We start from the raw sequence: 23449 nt of genomic DNA on the forward strand, positions 1-23449 counted from the left end.
TACCATATGACATAGCAAGTGCAAGGAAAAACATGGACGAAAGGTGTAAACTTTTCAATGCTATACACCAAGTTCTGTTAATGCGACAGGGTCCAATACACGAGTTCACCTTTGACCCGTACATAAGCTGTAACTGTTTTGAACTTGATCAAATAATATTACATTTGTCAAGGAACCACACTGTCAAGAAATTAAGACTTGCTCTTGATAGTGAGTATTCGTATAAGTTACCCTTATGTGCCTTCTCTATGCATCAGTTAACAGACCTAGATCTCAGCCATGTTGATATTGACCATCAACCAATATTCAGTGGATTTGGTAGCCTTAGAAGCTTATGCTTGTATTCTGTAAAGATCTCTAAAAAAGCTCTTCTTCATCTTTTATCTAATTGTCCGTCACTTAAGAGGTTCAGTCTCGTAAGTTCTCGCTTGAATGCATATTCTCATGGGCTTTTGGAACTTATCTGAATATTGTAAGTTACTGCAGCTAGGATTTATCGGTCATAAAGATTGCACAATTATTGAGCTATTTGATTGTCTACATGTGATTGAAGATCTGACTATTTATGGGTACAATGCCCGTCAGGTAATATTTGTTTTTCCACATAATAATATATAAGTGAAAGAAAAGAAAATCAAACTTTGGTTGTAAAATTTTGTTTGCTTATTATTGTAGCTTGTTCTAGACTCGGTTCCAGAAGAGCTTTCAACCTCCACCTCAAATACTTTTGTTTTGAAGAAATGTCTTTAGATGACGACCATCATTTAACTTTTCTTGCTGTTTTGATCAAATGCTCTCCAAACTTGGAGAAAATTGTGCTAGTGGTAAATCTTTTTATATCCTCTTTATTTTAATTCTCACCAAAATGACCCTTTCTATAGGCTGAACTGGAGTATTATGATGTAAATGAGGTATATTCTGGTATATTGGAAAAATATTCAGATGTTTGGTTGGAGCATATCAAGGAATTGGTGGTTGATTATTTTAACAACTCGAAGCCTTCAATGGAGTTTGTGAAGTTTATCTTGGCCAGGTCTCCTAAGCTGAAGAAGGTGTTGATAGGTAGTGTGGTTGAGAAGGATGAAGAGGCGGAGATGTTAAAATTTCTCTTACAGGCCCCACGCGCATCAACGGTAGAAATCGTTGTAAAGTAGTTGGGACGGGACGACAACATCAAAGACTTTAGATAACTCAACAGTTAGTTTAAAGAAGTATGATGATAATCTAGTCGTATTGCTGCTACCTATTTTTCTCTTTTTATTTTATGGAGTTATTTTGGATGCTGGCTTTCACAATAGATGTACTCAAAACTAGGGGAGTAGGGGTGTTTATGAATTACTTGCTTGAAATCGACTCGTTAGAAGCTCGGGTTTATTTGATTTCAATGAGCTTCTCAATGAACTTGAGTAAGCTCGTTCGTCTAAACGAGCTTATCATTGTTATATAAAATATAGTATTATATTTATATAATATATATATGTATATTACGTATTAGGAGTATCTATACCTAAAAACTAGGGTATATTCATCGATTAAGTTTTTGTACTTAATCAGACCAACATATCCAACTTGTGTGCTGTGACACCTGTGTCACTTTAACCATCAAACAAATGCCAAACCAATGAAATATTGTATTTCATACTTTGGACTTGTATAAATATGTGTATCGTTTGCACATATCAACTCTTGTTCGATTTCAAGCTCTAGATCGCTTTCTGGAGAATTATACGCAAACTGGTGCATAAAACGTACTCAGTTTAATGCGACAAATACTCCGGAACATCAACATATACTCAACATACCTTAAATAACCCTTACATAACTTAGAAATAAGTTTTGAAGGCTTTGGTATGGCAAAAACAAGTTAATTCGCTTACAGGGACTAAACTTGACAAACTGCGAAAGTATGCCAATTTGAACTGTAACAAACATTCCGGAACATGTCCATAAGTTAAACATACCATAAATATCCTTTACATAGCTTAGAAATAGGCTTTGAGGGGTTTGGTATGATAAAACAAACTTTTGGATCATTCAGGGGCTAAAAGTGTCAAAAAGTGCACAGGTTTGCACTTTTGCGCATAACTTACGTTCTGAATACATCCGGACATCCAAAAATTTATTTAAGCATCCTTATATTATGCCTTAGTGTATGGCATGAGAAAAATCCATTCGTCGCGCAAATTGGATCGTCTTTCGCGCTAATGCGCATTCTTGCGTATTTTGTAACCAAACTACTCGTAAGAATCAAAGCCGTTTGTTTTGATGCCAAACCTGTTTTCTAAACTTAGTTAAGCATGTTCTAACATGCTTAGCTCGTCACTTTTAGTATAGTGCGTATATAGGGTCGTAAGGTAAGCGATCTAAACCATCGCTTATACTTTCGAACTCGACCCATTTGGTCGATCATTAGGATCCGACCAAACACATTAGGTGATCATAGCTATAACCTTCCGAGGTTATACCTTGTGGTCACGATGTTAGGCGTTCCAGACGCGTTCTACGCGAACGACGCGTAAGGTGGCATAAACTACCTAAACGGGTCGTGATGGGTCGCAAGCACTTAGGTTAGGTTTCATTTTAGTATGTAGGCTTTGTTAAACCATATTACACGAGTCTCTATACTCGTTTGGTTTACGAACCCGCGTACTATCCGATCCTTCCGATTTGGTCCGGTATATTAACATAGCTACCTATTAGGTGCCGTTTGATATCCCATGATCTTTAGCATTATCTGGTTATCATACAAGAACCCCAAAGCAATCTCAGGTGAGTACATTGAACCCCATCTTTTACTGTTTTCCAAACTGTTTTGGGGTGAAACACATGTGCCTATCTGTTACTTTCATGCTTTCCATGTTTTCACATCATATGCCTGCTATGTTGTTAGTACATTATAGTACACGATTTCATTACATTTCATGCTATGTGTGCCCATTGTGTGCGTACTTAGTACATTTGATTTACATTACATTTCTGTTGCATATGTTTACTCAGCATATGGACACATTGATTTACACGAACATTTCTGTTGCATATGTTTACTCAGCATATGGACACATTGATTTACATGAACATTTCTGTTGCATATGTTTACTCAGCATATGGACACATTGATTTACATGAACATTTCTGCTTCGTATGTTTACTTAGCATACTTAGTACAATTGTTTACATCACATGCCTTCATTTTGTTATGACATTTGGTTTGTTTAACATGGGACAATACATTCATTAACATTAGCTACGCCGTTCGTTAGTAGGAAGTGGTACCATAGGAATTGACAACTCCCGTTTCTGAAATCCTGGGTTTGATAGGATTGAAAGGAATGACCGAATTCGATATACATAACTTAGATAAGCCTTTAATTTGTTTAAGGGTTTATCGCCGCAGTCTCAAGGCTTGGATGTATGCATATTTCACAATACCGCATAAATGTTAATATCAATAGAGCATGCATTTTTTCACAGAACATAAAGTTGATTTAAACCACGTTTTACTTCAACGACTTGTTTTGTGCATTTTACATATGGTTTAAGTTGATACATTTCGCTTACCATACATGATACATTTTGGGATACACATTACATGATTTACATTGAACATAAACACGTTGACATTGACATACACATTTGGTGATTTACATTGAACATAGACATTTGACATGGTTTACACAATAAACAATTGAGTTATACAAGAACAATCTTACATGGTGGATGGTTTGGGTAAGTGATTAAGTAACGAGGCGTGTGTAATATGATACAAGCATGGTGGATACGCCGCTGGTACTTCCTATATATAAGTGTTTGTATGGTATTACATATCGTAGCGTTATTTGAATCATTTCAATTTGAGACATATGACATTTTATACAAATAATACACTTTTCACGAGACATTGTTTTACAAACGACTTATCTTATACAAACACATTTTACATGGTTATCCGTTTAACCATACAGTGTCTTCTTATTTATACATATCATCTGATTTTATCGTTTTTCAAATGATTTACAAGATAAAGCAAATTACAAGGTTCATGACCAAACATTTTCTCAAACATAAGTCATGAATTCCGTCTTCATAAAACCAATGTATCTCACAGGCATTTTTATGCTGACGTACCTATTTTCACATGTGTTTTCAGGAGATGATGCATAGGACTTATCAAGACATACTTAGGCGGACCTGTGCCTTAGTGACTTAAAACGAGACAAGAACTAGTTAATTTATGTTATGTATTCTTTGGTTCTTGTTTAAGACAGTGTAAACTTTCATGTTTGTTTAATAAAACGAAACTTCGTTTACCATGGATTTGAAACAATTGATTCTGTTACAACACTCCCCGACATTTCCGCCACGTTTTGTATGTTCTACGTGGTCGGGGTGTGACAGAAAAGATGGTATCAGAGCCAATGGTTATAGGGAATTAGGTTATTAGTAATGCTTTGACCTAGTCTATAACCTTCCTAGGACCCTAACGCGAGTTCACTTGCGTTTAGTCATAAAACAATACCGTCACCTATCCTTAGGCGACGACCACAACAAGAACATAAATTTTAAAACCGCTTTGAAAACCAATCATCTGTTCTAGGATGATTGATTACTAGGTTTTGAACCCTCTGTTATAAGGTTTTGAACCCCTTTGAATTTTCAAAACTCTCGTCAAAGTTTTGGGTCCTAAATAGTGTGAACACGTGCGAACTGGAAGAGTGAATGCCTGTACCCTGGGATTTCTGTCTAAGGTTAGAGTGTTCGTACAAATCCACATAATCGGACCAGTCACTCTTACCTGGGAACTCTTGGGGTGAGTGTTCACTTATAGGCAAGCATGTCTTCAGTGATACATTAATATGACCCACTTACTTTGATTAGTCACCGTCTCATTTGTTTGCCTTAGGTAACAAACAAATGATCGCAATTTCTATACATTGTCATCTTGTTTTATTTACAGATAACATTTCATTTGTTTCCCCCTATATCCTTCAATTCCTCCAGAATGTCTCTTCATCGCAACGATGCACAGATATCCGAGCAGACTGCCAAACTTGCCCAGCGGATAGGCGAAGTAATTCTGAAGACTGTTGAATTAGGCTTTGCCATGTCTCGTCTCAACAATGAAGCCTCTCGTCTTGACAATGAAGCCACTCGAAGGCCACCAAAGGAAGCGGAAGTCAAGCCTGCACCACCAGCCAAGAAACTAATTAAGGAATCAAAGACCATGGATGAACAGACTAGATCCCCTAAGAGGTCAAGGAAGCGAAAGGCTTCTCAGAACTTCGCCGTGGTCACTCGCAATGGTCAAGACATCCCCAACCGACCAGCTCAACCCCCTGCTAGGAAGCCATACAACGGAACTGCACCCTTGTGCAACCAATGTAGCCTCCATCATCATGTCAATGTAAAGTGCCGCAAATGCCAAACTTGTGGACTTATAGGCCATACAGCAAGAGTTTGCGCAGCCGCAGCTGCACCAAACCAAGCTGGCAATAATCCCGCTCAAGGTCGTTTCCTACCAGGTTCTTGTTTCAACTGTGGCGAGATGGGTCATTTCCAAAGAAATTGCCCAAAGACTGCTAATGCGAATCCAGCGCAAGGATGAGCATCGGAACAACTAGAAGACAATGTTGTTTAGAGATAATCAAGCCTTATGTATTATTTTCTTTTGTAGTCAAGGCCCATGAAACAGTTGTTGTTGTTTATAAATAAATCCTTTTTATTTTACATTGCAATGTACAAATGTGATGTCATGTATAAACAACGTATCCTCTACAATACCGACAATCAAGGAACCGTATTCCTTGAAGAACAGACTACCCCGTAATTTCTTACACTTTATTATCTCCTGTGTTTTCCACGAATACCCAAAGTACCACTATAAATTCTTAATAGGGTACCTAAGGGTATTTCCGTATATTCAAAAATCATTGTACCTTAATTCGAAAATTGCGTTTTCTTGAAAACGAAATCGAATTTATAGGAGATCTTTCTATCTTCATAGTTAGATTCTTGCTAATGTTTAAAGTACCGAATGAAATCCATGAAATGGATTCCTAGTGTGCTTTAAATGCATGTACGTAATCAACAAAACAAATTAACAAATTAAAGATCTAGATAAACAATTTTGTGGTTATGTGACTATGTGTTTATGCATCTTGTCTTTCCATTTATGCATTTTGTGTTTTTGTATACCCTGGATATTCGCTATCCAAATCCTCGTAGAATCTTTCATACCTTCATATGAGGGATTCGTAGTAGGATATCTAAAGATACTACCTCAAATCCTTAATGGGCTTCAACATTATAGTTAAAACCCTTGGATTGTAAAGTACTATTCCAAAGTTTAAAGACATCATGTGTTGATGTAGTTAAAGATTCCTTTTGGGTAGTTTAGTTAAAGAGATCATTCGTTGATCTAGTTAAAGAGATTGGTTCGGCAATCTAGTTAAAGATATCATGCGTTGATATAGTTAAAGAGGCCCTCTGGTGGTCTAGTTAAAGAGATCCTACGTCGACCTAAGTTAAAGAGATTGGTTCGACAATCTAGTTAAAGATGTCATGCGTTGATATAGTTAAAGAGGCCCTCGGGTGGTCTAGTTAAAGAGATCCTACGTCGATCTAAGTTAAAGAGATTGGTTCGACAATCTAGTTAAAGATGTCATGCGTTGATATAGTTAAAGAGGCCCTCGGGTGGTCTAGTTAAAGAGATCCTACGTCGATCTAAGTTAAATAGATTGGTTCGACAATCTAGTTAAAGACATCCTACGTTGATGTAGTTAAATATTTCTCTTGGGTAGTTTAGCTGAAGAGATTATTCGTTTGATATTTTTCCCATACGCATTATGAAATGAACTGTGCGGACTGTGCAAGGAAGTACGTAATTATGGAGGCCTACATAATTATGGAATTCAGTGCACAGAAACCATAGGAAGTTTTGTCATGTGTTAAAGTCCTGCAGTGACAAGAGTAATGATACGGGAGAAGTCTTGGATTTTGACCAATGTCATTTATCCTTACACTCCCCAATTCTGATTTCAAGCACACACAAGTTTCCTATGATAACTCTTCACGGGAAACGTTCTCCTGCCCGTAGTTCGAAACTCCATGTTTTGTTACTACAAGGACTTCACTTCATGGGTTGAAATTTTCGCTAAGGATCCTAACATGGCCCAGGGTTTTACCTAAGGGTTCAATGGATTTGTCTGAAAGCGAAACCGTCACAGCTGTCTTCACAAGTTTCCTCTAAAAACTAAATTTCGGGACGAAATTTCCTAAAGTAGGGGAGACTGTGACACCTGTGTCACTTCAACCCCTCAAACAAATGCCAAACCAATGAAATATTGTATTTCATACTTTGGACTTGTATAAATATGTGTATCGTTTGCACATATCAACTCTTGTTCGATTTCAAGCTCTAGATCGCTTTCTGGAGAATTATACGCAAACTGGTGCATAAAACGTACTCAGTTTAATGCGACAAATACTCCAGAACATCAACATATACTCAACATACCTTAAATAACCCTTACATAACTTAGAAATAAGTTTTGAAGGCTTTGGTATGGCAAAAACAAGTTAATTCGCTTACAGGGACTAAACTTGACAAACTGCGAAAGTATGCCAATTTGAACTGTAACAAACATTCCGGAACATGTCCATAAGTTAAACATACCATAAATATCCTTTACATAGCTTAGAAATAGGCTTTGAGGGGTTTGGTATGCTAAAACAAACTTTTGGATCATTCAGGGGCTAAAAGTGTCAAAAAGTGCACAGGTTTGCACTTTTGCGCATAACTTACGTTCTGAATACATCCGGACATCCAAAAATTTATGTAAGCATCCTTATATTATGCCTTAGTGTATGGCATGAGAAAAATCCATTCGTCGCGCAAATTGGATCGTCTTTCGCGCTTATGCGCATTCCGTCGTAATTAACCGAACATCGCGACCATACGGCCAAACGAACCGACATCCGACATATTTTTGAGCCCATTTTAAGTTCCCTATACTTTAACATCATTTTAGAGCTTTGAAATGAGGTTAACGGGGCTTAAACGTGCCAAAAACACATCAAATACCAAGTTTTGGTGCTGCAGGGACCAAAACTGCAATTCTGCCAAACTAGGGGCTTACGGACCGTAAGCCATAAGCCATACGGTCCGTAAGGAGTCCCCAGTACAGCAGAACCCACATTAAATGCTGATTGGCTCTTCAAGTTTCGAAAGGCCAAATGGCCCTTGCCTCTTCCAGCAAATGAGGGGCAACCTCTGACTTACCACAACATTGTGACAAGTGGATGGACAAGATCGTGGCACGAAATCCAAGAAACGATCCTAACGGTTCCACTTTTCCTATAAATACCCCCCCTCATTTTGCTCAAAACCCACACAATCTGATCTTAAGGCTCTAAGTTGGAACCATTGTTTCATACCTGAGCTATTTTGATCTAGATTAGCATTCGGGGACCCTCCGTAAGTGTTCTTTCGTTCTTTTATTCGCTTTTCGAGTCCGAAAGTCGAACTATGTTTGACTTTCTGCATTGACCAGTTTATGGTCGATGCGAAGTTCGTTGGAACTTCATAACGTGAGCGTGATCACGATGGTTATGGTCCGTAGTGACTATACCTACTGATTACCACGTTATCTAGGCTCAGTGACGAGTCGTAGTTTCGGCCAAAATGCGCATTCTTGCGTATTTTGTAACCAAAATACTCGTAAGCATCAAAGCCGTTTGTTTTGATGCCAAACCTGTTTTCTAAACTTAGTTAAGCATGTTCTAACATCCTTAGCTCGTCACTTTTAGTATAGTGCGTATATAGGGTCGTAAGGTAAGCGATCTAAACCATCGCTTATACTTTCGAACCCGACCCATTTGGTCGATCATTAGGATCCGACCAAACACATTAGGTGATCATAGCTATAACCTTCCGAGGTTATACCTTGTGGTCACGATGTTAGGCGTTCCAGACGCGTTCTACGCGAACGACGCGTAAGGTAGCATAAACTACCTAAACGGGTCGTGATGGGTCGCAAGCACTTAGGTTAGGTTTCATTTTAGTATGTAGGCTTTGTTAAACCATATTACACGAGTCTCTATACTCGTTTGGTTTACGAACCCGCGTACTATCCGATCCTTCCGATTTGGTCCGGTATATTAACATAGCTACCTATTAGGTGCCGTTTGATATCCCGTGATCTTTAGCATTATCTGGTTATCATACAAGAACTCCAAAGCAATCTCAAGTGAGTACATTGAACCCCATCTTTTACTGTTTTCCAAACTGTTTTGGGGTGAAACACATGTGCCTATCTGTTACTTTCATGCTTTCCATGTTTTCACATCATATGCCTGCTATGTTGTTAGTACATTATAGTACACGATTTCATTACATTTCATGCTATGTATGCCCATTGTGTGCATACTTAGTACATTTGATTTACATTACATTTCTGTTGCATATGTTTACTCAGCATATGGACACATTGATTTACATGAACATTTCTGTTGCATATGTTTACTCAGCATATGGACACATTGATTTACATGAACATTTCTGTTGCATATGTTTACTCAGCATATGGACACATTGATTTACATGAACATTTCTGCTTCGTATGTTTACTTAGCATACTTAGTACAATTGTTTACATCACATGCCTTCATTTTGTTATGACATTTGGTTTGTTTAACATGGGACAATACATTCATTAACATTAGCTACGCCGTTCGTTAGTAAGAAGTGGTACCATAGGAATTGACAACTCCCGTTTCTGAAATCCTGGGTTTGATAGGATTGGAAGGAATGACCGAATTCGATATACATAACTTAGATAAGCCTTTAATTTGTTTAAGGGTTTATCGCCGCGGTCTCAAGGCTTGGATGTATGCATATTTCACAATACCGCATAAATGTTAATATCAATAGAGCATGCATTTTTTCACAGAACATAAAGTTGATTTAAACCACGTTTTACTTCAACGACTTGTTTTGTGCATTTTACATATGGTTTAAGCTGATACATTTCGCTTACCATACATGATACATTTTGGGATACACATTACATGATTTACATTGAACATAAACACGTTGACATTGACATACACATTTGGTGATTTACATTGAACATAGACGTTTGACATGGTTTACACAATAAACAATTGAGTTATACAAGAACAATCTTACATGGTGGATGGTTTGGGTAAGTGATTAAGTAACGAGGCGTGTGTAATATGATACAAGCATGGTGGATACGCTGCTGGTACTTCCTATATATAAGTGTTTGTATGGTATTACATATCGTAGCGTTATTTGAATCATTTCAATTTGAGACATATGACATTTTATACAAATAATACACTTTTCACGAGACATTGTTTTACAAACGACTTATCTTATACAAACACATTTTACATGGTTATCCGTTTAACCATACAGTGTCTTCTTATTTATACATATCATCTGATTTTATCGTTTTTCAAATGATTTACAAGATAAAGCAAATTACAAGGTTCATGACCAAACATTTTCTCAAACATAAGTCATGAATTCCGTCTTCATAAAACCAATGTATCTCACAGGCATTTTTATGCTGACGTACCTATTGTCACATGTGTTTTCAGGAGATGATGCATAGGACTTATCAAGACATACTTAGGCGGACCTGTGCCTTAGTGACTTAAAACGAGACAAGAACTAGTTAATTTATGTTATGTATTCTTTGGTTCTTGTTTAAGACAGTGTAAACTTTCATGTTTGTTTAATAAAACGAAACTTCGTTTACCATGGATTTGAAACAATTGATTCTGTTACAACACTCCCCGACATTTCCGCCACGTTTTGTATGTTCTACGTGGTCGGGGTGTGACATGTGCCAAACTCAGATCAATGTATGCCAAACAAACAACAACAGACATCCTATTATTTTACATCATAACACAATATCCATTTACTTTGGAATGAAAGTACTGCATGGGAAGATACATAAGATATTAGTAGCTTTTAGGCTATAAACTAACTTTTACTTTGGAATGAGCGCCTTTTTCAATCGAGCTGAATCGAACGAGCAAATTTCGAACGTTTTTCGATCGAGCATCGAATGAGTTTCGAGCGTCGAGCAATTTGAACAGCCCTACCAACCACCACCCACCTCCCACCTACACCACAAGTAACCACCTTCACCGTCTTCTCTCTAAACAGAACCACATTCACCACCTCTCCATCTTCATGTTCTCATTTGAACGCCCACTCACACACGTCTGTGTGTAAATTAGAGAAACCGAGAGAGAACTGAGAGAGAGAGAGAGAGAATAACACTATACCTGATTGATCAACACAAATCAAGCACTTGATACGGTTAAATATCTAATTGATCAACACAAATCAAACGGTTAATATGTTTTTTCAAGTTAATCATCTCAGATCTAAGTTAGGGTTTCTATAATCTAAAATTCGACACGAACAAGCTCGTGGAAGCAAAATCAAGCTTAGATTCACAATTTCTAACTTGAGGAGCTACTTAAAACAAAGAGGAATCATGAAACAGATTATGAATTACTCTTTTATGCATGAACTGATCGGAACATACCGGAATTATGAACAACGATGGCCGAAAAATTCTATGTCTCGCGACAATTTTTTTTTGTTTTCGACGTCTCTTTCTTGCATTAGCCGAAGACGACTCCGCCTTTTCCCCCTTTCCCACTTCTTCTACCGGGCGGTTGTTCCAACTCCACATCCTCATCGTCCTCCAAATTAATTTTTAAGTCGACGTTATGAGCATCGGAAGTGGGTGTCTCCGGGTCAACCGAGGATGTTGTTTTCGACCGTTTTGCTTTACGTCTACTCCTAGACGTCATGGTCGGTATGTTAGACCAAAAGCTCGCAACATTTCAAGTATGTGAAAACGCCTCTTGTTTGGTTGTACTCTTCCAACGCTCTTGTTAAAATACCTGAATCGTTTTCTCCGCTACCCCAGTTGTCCCTCGTGCGTTGGAAGACTTCTTGGAACTGATGACATTTTTGGTTTATATCGGTCCATTTGCTAGATATCGAATCTTTGTCGCGATACTCATCTTTATCCATCGCTTTAAAAAAGGTTTCACGAATTTTATTCCAAAAGTTGGTGAAGTTTGATGGTTTGCTACAAAAAATATAAAAAATATAATGCTATATTCTTAAAAATAAAAATAAACGCTTACGAATTATTTAAAAAAACAAATATATGAGAGCGTTTACCACGTTGAGACTGTTGCGAACCACCCTCGGCAACGGGCTCGGGTTATGTCTCCGGTACCTAAGTATGTTATTTTGTGCAAACCACAGGGACTAACTATGTAAGTAACTCTAAAAACTTAAAAATAAAAATTTATCAATATTTGTAAAAAGTTATAAAAACTCAATTTGACTCGAGTCAGCTCGAACACTTTAAGAGCCGAGCTGCCTCATTTAAGTTCAAACTCAAGCTAACTCAACTCGGCGAGTTACCGACTTTCAGACAATTGCAATAGGGCGTGTCAATAAAAAAGGGCATGCTTATATGCCTATATGATCCACACCATTCCTTTCTAGTCGACAGACACATTGTTCACTCACCGAGTGTGAAGAAGGTTAGGGTTTTGTGATCCACACAGCTCGCATAAACGCATTCCAATTCAGGTATCTATTATTTCGCTGATTTTAGTGTTTATGAGCCTTCTGTTTTCAATCAAGTCACAGATGTTTGATTTTTGGGTAATATTTCGGTGATATTTTGATTTTGTTATGAACCTCGGTTCCCTTTTTGATAATTGAACTATCAATTTCAACATTTATATGCTAAGTCGTATACTTTCATCATCGAGACAGTACATGCATCTGTGTTAATCCATAGAAATAGTGATCAAATTTAACATGTCACTAAATTATAATTATTTAAAGAATTAAATTGATGAAACACGAGGAAAGTAAGTTCAACTCATCTTTAGATAATCCTCTTTGTTGTGTGTGATTAAACTGATTATGTGAGCTTTATAAGTTAATCATAAGCAAAAGCGGATCACCGGGCTATAAACTGATATAGGGCCCATCAGATAAACTATAAATTGTAATGAAAACGGTATAATCGTCGCATCCAAACAGTAATGTATGTCCTTGAATTATTATACTTTGTGTTGTACAGTCTCCTAATGATGTATATGGCAGCTTATGTGCAGCATTATATACTATCAATCTGACAAAAACAACCTAAGATGAAAGCTAAACGTCCGACTAAAGCTCAACGATTGTCGTCGACTACAATCAACACACTCCCTCAAACCATAATAGAAAACATCCTATGTCTTTTACCAATTCAAGAGGCAGCAAGGACAAGTATCCTCCCAACGGAATGGAGGTACAAGTGGACCACTATTCCCAAACTTGACTTTTGTTCGTCTACTGTGCCTGAAATTAGAACTCAAGAGAATCACGTAGAATGGGCAAGGAAAAATAGGGAACGGAGGCGTAAACTTTTCAATGCTATACCCCAAGTTCTGTTAATGCACCAGGGTCCAATACACGAGTTCAGCTTTGACTCGATTGCAAACTGTGACTGTTTTGAACTTGATCCAATAATATTTCACTTGTCTAGGAACCATGCTGTCAAGAAATTAAAACTTGCGTTTAATCATCATATGTCTTCGTATAAGTTACCCTTATGTGCCTTCTCTATGCATCAGTTAACAGACCTAGATCTCCGTAATGTTGTTATTGACCATCAACCAATATTCAGTGGATTTGGTAGCCTTAGAAGCTTATGCTTGTATTACGTAAAGATCTCAACAAAAGCTCTTCTTCATCTTTTATCTAGTTGTCCATCACTTAAGAGGTTCACTTTGGTAAGTTCGCACTTGAATTTTATTCTCATGGGCTTTTTAAACGTATCTGAATATTGTAAGTTGCTGCAGCTAGGATTTATCGGCTGTAAAGATTGCACCGTTTCAGCAACTTGAGGCGTGAGATGGAGCTTGTGACGGTTATCTTGGCAAGGTCACCCAAGCTGAAGAAGGTGATCATACATAGTTTGGTTGAAAAGGATGAAGAGTCGGATATGTTAAAAATTCTCTTACAAGCCGCACGCGCATCACCTGTAGAAATCGTTGTGATAGATTAGTTGTATTGCTACTTTTTTGTGTTTTCTTTCTGGTTAGTCTATGGAGTTCTTTTGGATGTTGGCAATTACTCAACTAGGGTATGTATATTCATAATGATTATTAAATGAATCAAATCCGAGTTAGAGCTCGTGTTTGTAAAACTGTTTTCAAGTTAAACTTGAGCTTTAAAAATATTGTTGTGATGTGTTTCTTTTGCTTGAAGTGGTTATAATCACTTTGATGGTGTTAAGTTTTCATTTTGCTCCCTCTAATTTGGTTATTTTAACGGTTTTGCTCCAATAGTTTAAAAATAGCCATTTTTCTTCCTGATTTTTTTTAATTTATCGTCATTTTGCTCTCCGCTTCTAATATCCATTAATTAGAAGGGTATTTTGGTAATTTTATAGATAAAAGCAAGGATATGTAAGTCTTTTTATTTAAATAAACTTATAACTTGTTTATTTGCATGTGTATAATTCTTTTTTGATCCCCCATCTTTTCCACCACTCTTTCTACCAGCCACCACCATCCACAACCATTCACCACCACCTGCCGACCACGACTATTGCGATTTTTAACTAAACGTTTTAATTGAGTTAGAGCCAGGGAGTAAACTACCGAAATACCCCTACTTTTAATTGAATGTTTTAACTGAGTTAATAGGCCAGGGAGTAAACTGGCGATAAACTTGAAAGATCAGGGAGGAAAATGACTATTTTTACACTATTGGAGCAAAACCGTTAAAATGACCAAATCACAGAGAGCAAAATGAGAGTTAACTCTTTCAAGTTTCAAAAGTGGGTGAACAAACAACACTAACCTGTTCCCAAATCTGAAAGGAAATATTAAGAGTTAATTACAAAGTTAGTCCCTGTGGTTTGCACAAAGTAACATACTTAGGTACTAATAGTTTAAAATTACATTTTAGGGTATTAACTTTTCATTTTATAACGTTTGGAGGTATTAACGTTATTTGTAGGTTTAAAATCACATTCTATTAGTACCTAAGTATGTTATTGTTGGTGCACTACGTCTGTCGACTACGTCTTGTATCGAGTCTAGTAGTATATAGGTTAGAATATGGCACGAAATCCAAGAAACATATGATAGACAGGGTTTCTGTCACACCCCCAAAATCCCACACGCGGAGTACCATCGTTTGGGAGCGTGACATGACCAGGATCAAGCCATCAATCATATCAAACATAGCATTTAATAATAATAAAAGTCATTAAAATAGTTCATCATGACATGATCGATGTTTCAAAACCAAGTATTGTTTAAGTAGCGGAAGCATTGTTGTAAACCCAAGTTAAAAATACTGAAATGTTATAAGTGTCTAACAAAGCAATACGATCCTTGTCCACAACGACCGGCTCCTCTTTGTGCAAGCTCCATGTACCTAACGATCTGCAAGGCATGTAACAGAATGATCAACAAACTAGTTGAGCGAGTTCACAGTACGTAAGTGCGTAACAGTAAGTAATGGGTGGCTCTACTGGGCCGATAGTAAGTTGTATAGGTGGGGGCTTCCCATGTTATGTGACCACTAGACTATTCGTATCAACTACTCGTATCATCCCTGTTCTTCTTCCGAGAATAGTAGCGCGTATGGGGTGTACGTAGGTTTTACGCACGTATCCTTCACAACCGAGGATAGGAGACGCGGGGGTGTACGTGGGTTTCACGTACGTATCCTTTGTACCGAGGATAGAAGTAAGTAATGCGTACACGTAGGTTTTACGTGCGTGCCTGACATCCGAGGCAGTGATTGGCATATGACCACGTAGGCGTTATCCTAACCTACGGAACCGTCCTGACATCCGAGGATCATGGTAGGTGATAGTCTAGGAAAAGCATATGTACGTTCTTAGTCAATCGTAACCTTTATCCCATTCCCACGACCCGGGAATCCCATGCCTTAGTAGGAGTGTGAACTCACCTGGGTTTGCTCGGCAGACAGTAAAATGCTCAAGTATACAAGTAAGGGATCAACCACGTCCTATCATGGTTACTTATGCAAGTTAGGTTCGTACTCAACTATTGCACGTATAAGCTACACGTATGTATACACATATAATCATGGCAAGAATCACGTATACAGTTCGAATAGCAGTCCAGTACATAAGTCCAATCACGTAACAGTCATAAGTTCAATCATCTGGCCCAATAGATTGGGCCCGTGACAATGTAGGCCCAAAACAGTGTACGCGCATGTTGGTCTCGAGTCGCAACTGGGATTACGAGTCGCAACTAATGATCTCGAGTCGCAACCGGGTTACGAGTCGCAACAGGTGGTCACGGCTCATCATGGTCTGGTTACGAGTCGCAACGGGACTCGCAACCGTGGTCTCGGCTTGTGCTGTTTGGGTGCGAGTGTTGTGGTTTCGAGTCGCAATGGCTGGTATCGACTCGCAACCGTGTGTGTGTAACAGTTTTCCCTATTTCATTTAACAAAATCCCGTAATTCCAGCAAACAGATTTGGCAGTTTCAATAACCGATCAATCATGGCAATTATCAAATCAATTACCAACGTTTATCAATTTCATAACATATTCATATGATCAACTCGTGTAATCAACATCAAGAACAGCCGATTTCTAATAATCAAACATGTAAACAACTAACTTATAGGCTAGCATGCAATCTAAAACATCACAGCCGGTTACAAGCACATGCAATTCAACCGATTTAACACTAAGAACATCGACTAATCAGCAACATATGATCCGGTTCTGTTCTAGCATATCAACATATATCACCACAAGTAATTTTATATAGATTCTGTTTGGTTTACTAGCATGAACCCTAATCGGTTATGTAACACATTCGTAGATCATGCAATCCGATAGATAATCACATCATCGCAAAACCATACATATCAAGCATGAAATCAACAAATACCACACTAACCGAGATGATGAAAGTTGTGAATGACAAAAGCTTCGAGAGGGAAGAATGCCTTCAGTTCCGAGACAGAGGAAAAGAGTTTGGTGTGTGAGTTCTTGGTTGCCAAAAGTGAGAAAAACTAAAACCCTAATTGTGTATATGCATATACGTGTGAGGTGAGGGTGGGCCGAAACCTCACTTGGGCCGGCTTGTGATCTCGAGTCCATTACATGGACCGAGTGGGTTTGCAAACAATAGTAAAGCCCAATTGTTTTATGGATCGGGTGTAGTATTGTGTGGTCCAATAACGCAACATTTAAACATTTAACCGTAACATTCATTCAATCAAATAAGGTTCACATAAACACGTATCGTTACACGAAGCAAGTCTAAAGTTCGAGTTGTCACAGTTTCGCTTATGTGTCATAAGATAGGTTTCGCTCTTGTGTCAAATAGATAGTTTCGCTTATATGGCATGTGGAGGTTTCGCTCATATGAACATGTCCGTATGAGTGAAATATGTGTCCCTATATATAGGTTGTATGAGCGAAACCTAATGCATAGTTGTAAGTGTTGTCTTCCGGTAAGCCACGAAGTGCTGCCGAAGTGTTGTCAGGACTTGTAACTGCATTCAAGATCAATACAACAACAGTTTAAAGTGAATTATGCTGAAATCGTACCAGAACATCAGTTTTCGCCTCTTGTTTTGGATAGGAATTCTTCTGATCGACTCAAACAGGGCCGAATACGATCCTACAAGTGGTATCAGAGCACAGGAGGAAGAGTTCTTGCCATTTCAGCTGCATTTATTCTGTTTTTCTACACTTTCTTCAAAATTACAAATTTTTTCACGGTAAAACCAGCTCAAATTCACACACAGCACTCGTAATCATGTATTAATAAACCCTTGAAAGTTTCAAAGCTAAAATCGATCTAGAACTTAGGATTTTCGGGGTTTCGCTCATAATGACTCGTGCAAAAAGTGACGTCATCAGTTGATTTCGCTCATTTGTACAAGTAGGTTTCGCTCCAGTGAATAATTCAAGGTTTCGCTCATAAGGCACTTTAGGGATTTCGCTCGTACAACACTTTGGAGGTTTCGCTTTTGTGACACTTGAGGGTTTCGCTCCAAGGAACACTTCTTGGTTTCGCTCTTGTGACCATCAACTAGTGGTTTCGCTTATAGTGACAACTAGTGGTTTTGCTTATAGTGACAACTAGGGTTTCGCTCCAAGGATCAATTTTGCCTAAGCTTGGAAATTTGTGAACTTGTGAACTTTGAACAATGGACAACGAATTCTATAACGCCTTCGCTAGACTGATCACAATCACTCAGAATGCTTTACTTGAAAACGAAACCGGGACATCTCAGAAACCGCCCAAACTCATGGATATTGATGATTACAATGCATGGTCCGAACGGTTTGGGAATTGGGTTGAAGCTTATCATTTGGATGCGTGGGAACACACTGAGGAACCATATGTTAGACCCACAACAAATGGTGTGCAGTTAACAATTCGAGAAATGAGTACGGAAGATAAAAAGAAATATCGAGATGAGAAATTGATGGTGAGTCTGCTTCAGCAAGCGATAAAAGAAGATATCCTAATACTGCTTCAACATGATGGAACTGCTTACTCAATCTGGACAGAATTGGAAGCAAAATTTGTTGGAAGTGATGATATGCTCAAAAACAAAATGTCTCTCATGAAGAAAGAGTTTGATCTGTTTCGTGGTTTGAAATCTGAAAATACCAAGCAAATAATTGATAGATATTGTAACTTGGTGAGAAACATGACAAAACTTGGAATTAAAAAGGATACCGATGAATTAATTGAAAAACTTGCAGATGCGCTACCTCATGAAACTTGGGGAACATTTCTGATGATGCTGAGATCCAACAGAAAAGATTATAAAAATATGACACTGGGAGACTTCATCAAACACCTGGAAGCTCAAGAGATGGAGCAGAGGAAGATTGTCAGGATGAAGAATTACGATGGAGAACAGGACATCAGCTTGTATTACAAAAGTGGTGTTACTGGAACGACAAATCATTCTCCAAAAATTGAAACTGCTTTTAGTGTGAAAGATTCTTCTGAAAAGAAATCATCTCAGGGATCAAACAGCACAAGATTTTCATCATTCGATCCAAATATTTCTGCAACAAAGAACGGAAGAAAACTTCAATGCAATATTGTATTAAATCTTGAAAGTGATCAAGATTATTCTGAAGAAGTAGCTAAAAATCAAATGTCTTTGTTGGGAATGGTGCTAGAGTCTTATAGTAGTTTTGTGGCCGGAAAGATCGGTAATCCAATGCTCACGAAAGAGGATTGCGATCAAATTGATGCCGAGGAGATGGAATTAATGGACATTAAATGGTGCATGGCTAGTGTGTTGCGACGAGCTGAGAAGTTTAAACAAATTACGGGAAGAGATGATTTCCGTGATGCAAATGTTTCAACTTTAGGCTTTGATAAATCTAAAGTTACTTGTTTTCGTTGCAGGGAAAAGGGGCATTTCAAGAGGGAGTGCAAAAATCGTGAAGCTACTGGAGCCCAGAACCCGTTTGGAAACAACGATTATCATAAAAAGGCGATTTATCATCAAGTCACACCACCAGCACCGCATCAGGCACAAACTGCACACGGAAGAGATGTGATTGAAGGTTCAAAAAGAGCATGTCTAGTTAATCAGGGAAAATATGATAATTTTACCTGGGATAAATATCTTCCAACAAACAGCAAAGTGTGTTTGGCAGAACAAGATGATGAAAAGTTGGCTGAAGGTTTTTGTTGGGACAATTTTTGCCCAGATCAAGAACTTATGGCCAAAGAGATATCCAAAAACACTTTAAATGTTAACGCTTTCATTGCAAATGCTTACGATTTAAAATGGGCTGAAAAGTGCAGAAAAGTAATGGAAGCTGCTGAAGCAAGACGGAGAAAGCTTGAAGAAGAGGAAGAGAGATTAAAAGCTGAAGCTGAAGCTAAGAAAAAGAGAAGAGCTGAATTTTTACGATCAAACAGAACAGTCAAAGAGGTTCCTGAATTTGAAGTCAAAGTTGATGTTGAACCAGTTAAAGTTCCTGAAAAGTGCATGAATTGTGATTCTTTAATCAAGCAGAACAATGAGTTGTTGCATAACATAAACAGATTGAAAGAATCCTATGATACAATGAACAGAGAAATCAATAAGTATACTGATTCAAACGATGAACAAGTTGTGGCAATGAATACGCTAAAGATAGCTTACTTAAGACAACTTGATGATGTCAATTTTCACATAAAGAAATGTGTTGATCTGGAGTTGAAGTTGGCAATACAAAAGATAGAAACAGAGAGAGTCAACAAGTTATTAGAAAGTTACTCATGTTCTACTTTTGTTGTTGACAGGATCTATCCGATTGTGGAGGAATTGAAGACGTTTGTGACAACCCTCAAATTTACATGTAACCGTACAGTTTATTAATGAAAATTAAAGTGTTTGATGACTGTGCTGAATCATTTAACTGCTTCTGATATCTGTGTTATACTTACATGTACTTGTTAATATACTAATAGTGTACAGAAAGGTCACTAAATAGTCCGTTATATTTTCCTGAGTGTTGAAAATTAAAAACGTTACAAAAATATATATATAGGACGCTTTACGAATTAATTAAGCACTGTAACGGAACAGTATCGGACCGAACAACCGGACTTTACCCGGAACACCAAAATAATGCTAGAAGCATTGTTTTTATTTTCTGAACCAGTTATGGTCCCCCAGCACCATAACACCCCTTGTAACATGATAACATGTTAAAGTCCCAATACTATACTAGAAAACTAATTAGATTACTTACACTACCATGGGAATTTACACTTTACCCCCCCCCCCACCCATTACATGTGGACGGCCCAAGGTAGTGGCCCCCACCAAAATCCTCCATAATCTTCCTAAGATTACTTAATCTTTTCTTGGATTGAGAAAGATCATGATCTAGATTTGATTATGTACTACAAGAAACACATGACAACTAATTGGTGCAAAAAAAATTGCACATAGACCCCTCCCCCATAGGCATGAAATCGGCTCACATGGCCTATTTCAAGACCTTCACTTGATTCTACAAGATTTGTGGAGATTGTGTAAGGATATGCTATGTACCTTGGTAGACATAGGACCCAAGGGTTAAAAACTCATTGGAAATTATAAGTATGAACCTCTAGGTCATAACACACACATTTCACTCAACACCCCTCTTCCCCTCACTCTCTTGCTCTCGGATCAACCAAGCAGCCTCATCACCACCATCTTCAACACTCAATCATCCATTCCAAGCTTGTACAAAGGTGCTACGGGTCATACAACGAAGCTCGGTGTGTTCGGAAGTTGAAGGACCTCTCTCGTTTCCTTTTAACCACCACTTTTCCACACTTGAACTTCCCTAGCCTTGTGCTAGTAGTAAGTTTCTTAAATCTTCATATTGTTCATGTATTTTATGGTTAATAGATGATTAATGGTTAAAAACTTATGAAACTCTAAAAGAACTTACATTAGTCTTGGATAAAAGATGAATAAGATGAATAAAGGGAAGATATGTGTGTAAATCATGTAGATCTTGTGTGATTATGATTATTGGTGGATTATCTGATGTTTTGCTGATTAATATTGATGTGTGATGTTGTTGTGATCACTAAACATGATTAACGGAATGTAACACCTCGGAAATTTACGTCCAATAATGCAATGACACGTGGCATAGGCTTTGGATATGTGAAAACATACTTTAGAGGGACTAAAGTTGACAAACAGTGAAACTATGGAATTATAAGGGTCCAAAGTGTCAACAATGGAAAGATAGGCTCTAAAATAACCCTACATAATGGTTATAGTCTCAAACGGTTAGATCATGGATCATACAAAGCGGAAAATGTAAGAAAGTGAGGAATTACAAACTACAGGGGCTAAACATGTCAACATGTTTAATTTATACCTCTGAGTGATCTTTTGGCAAACCCGAAGCTTTGTAATGCTAAAATATACTCACTGGAATATGTGGTAAAAATTTCATAAAGTTTCGTTATCGTATGAGAAAGTTATGACCAAAACCGTGCACGAAGGGCTAAATGCGTCAACGTCGAAATTCATGACTTTTCGGGTGAGGCAAAGTTAACCGAGGACTTTACTATGTTTGTAAATGTCCCAAGGTCCTTAAAAATCAAGTTTGAAGGTCTAACAAGCAAGATAGATGGCCAAAACCTCGTAACCAAGGACCAGGGACCAAAACGCAAACTTTGAAAAAGTTTTGGTGAATCAGAAGACCCAGGCGGCCCGCCTGGGGAACCTTACGCGGGCCGCGTGGCCTGCCCAGCGACAGAAAACCCAAATCTGCCAGTTCCAGGTCTGTTTTGCGAGTGGAAACCAGCTGTAATCACCTCCTAAACTCACCAATGGACTTACATGCAATTGAGGACACTTGTAACCTTCTTACAACACCTGTATCACCTTAAAAATCAGATCAAATCTGCATAAAAGGCACTTGAGGTAGTAAAACCAAGAACACTTGCATTTTCAAAATTTACAAGATCAACTCCTGGAGCTTTCTGGACGACAAGACACCTTCCTAGTGATCTCTAAGCTTTATTAGGACTCTTGTAAGTGTTCATACCCCTCTCTAATTCGTTCTAGCTTAGATTATTAGCCGAAAGTCAATCCGTCGTAAATATAGTTTGACTTTACGATTAAACGAGAATGGCTCAGTCATTTCTCAAATTGAAAGTACCTACAAGTTGGTATTTATGTGGGAAGCAAACCCTCAAAAGGGTATTTTCTGATTCCCACTCTAAGCATGATTATTGTCGAGTCAAAGTTGTTCTTAAAAAGTCAACAGAACGTGTTTTTGCAAAATCTAGCATAAATAGCAATGTAGGTCACATGCAACCTGTTTGATCATCAAAATGACTTTATAATTAATGTAAGAACATGTTTTATCATGATCGACTCGACAATTTTCAGTAAAACCCGGATCGGAACCGAAAGTCTCATAAAATGACTTTTTCTTTGACTCTTGATTCGGATCCGTGCATGCATGTTTGAGATCTGTCTTAGAGCTTATTTTGGACCATTTTTATATATGTACAACTCTCTGAGATTTTACAACTTAGTTCAACACTTGTCCGATTCATATGCATGTTACCGGTTTATGCTTAAATATGACTATTTTGCCCTTTTTGCTATAAAACGCGATTTTTGAAAAAGTGAAAGAGTAGAAACGTTTGTTACTGATTTATAAACTTGCACCAAAAATTTGATATCAGTTTGAGGTCCAGATTTAGAGTTATGCTCAATATCGTAATTTGAAAGCTTTATGTTAAGTAAACGGCGTAATTTACGGATAGCCTATTTTAACCCACTTTTTAATATCAAATTTTTTACCCACTGATGTTATATAATAT

General features: G+C 37.8%; 2 protein-coding genes across 3 annotated transcripts; both read left to right on the top strand.

The window, feature by feature from the left end:
* Nucleotides 1–32: 32 nt before the first annotated feature.
* On the top strand, nt 33–1154 carry LOC110886412. Its single transcript, XM_035978400.1, has 4 exons — nt 33–416; nt 487–585; nt 676–729; nt 882–1154. The coding sequence occupies exons 1-4, from the start codon at nt 33–35 to the stop codon at nt 1152–1154; spliced, it is 810 nt and encodes a 269-aa protein (XP_035834293.1).
* Nucleotides 1155–12497: 11343 nt separating this feature from the next.
* On the top strand, nt 12498–14273 carry LOC118483213 (F-box/FBD/LRR-repeat protein At1g13570-like). 2 transcript variants are annotated; one of them, XM_035978769.1, is made up of 3 exons: nt 12498–12658; nt 13184–13857; nt 13927–14273. In XM_035978769.1, the coding sequence occupies exons 2-3, from the start codon at nt 13231–13233 to the stop codon at nt 13969–13971; spliced, it is 672 nt and encodes a 223-aa protein (XP_035834662.1). In that variant the 5' UTR covers nt 12498–12658; nt 13184–13230; the 3' UTR covers nt 13972–14273. The 2 variants fall into 2 exon arrangements, with proteins under 2 accessions (XP_035834662.1, XP_035834663.1); XM_035978770.1 differs by having other exon boundaries at nt 13195–13857.
* The last annotated feature ends 9176 nt before the right edge of the window (nt 14274–23449 follow it).

The sequence above is a fragment of the Helianthus annuus genome, chromosome 10, assembly GCF_002127325.2.
Source record: "Helianthus annuus cultivar XRQ/B chromosome 10, HanXRQr2.0-SUNRISE, whole genome shotgun sequence".
Classification (NCBI taxonomy): Eukaryota; Viridiplantae; Streptophyta; class Magnoliopsida; order Asterales; family Asteraceae; genus Helianthus; species Helianthus annuus.

Bases quoted from the DNA above. Each gene is read 5' to 3' on its own strand.
- LOC110886412 (XM_035978400.1), top strand. From the start codon at position 33: ATGGACGAAAGGTGTAAACTTTTCAATGCTATACACCAAGTTCTGTTA. The intron at 586-675 runs GTAATATTTGTT...TTATTATTGTAG, and splicing joins ATGGGTACAATGCCCGTCAG to CTTGTTCTAGACTCGGTTCC. The intron at 730-881 runs GTTTTGAAGAAA...CCCTTTCTATAG, and splicing joins CCTCCACCTCAAATACTTTT to GCTGAACTGGAGTATTATGA.
- LOC118483213 (XM_035978769.1), top strand. From the start codon at position 13,231: ATGAAAGCTAAACGTCCGACTAAAGCTCAACGATTGTCGTCGACTACA. The intron at 13,858-13,926 runs GTAAGTTCGCAC...AAGTTGCTGCAG, and splicing joins CACTTAAGAGGTTCACTTTG to CTAGGATTTATCGGCTGTAA.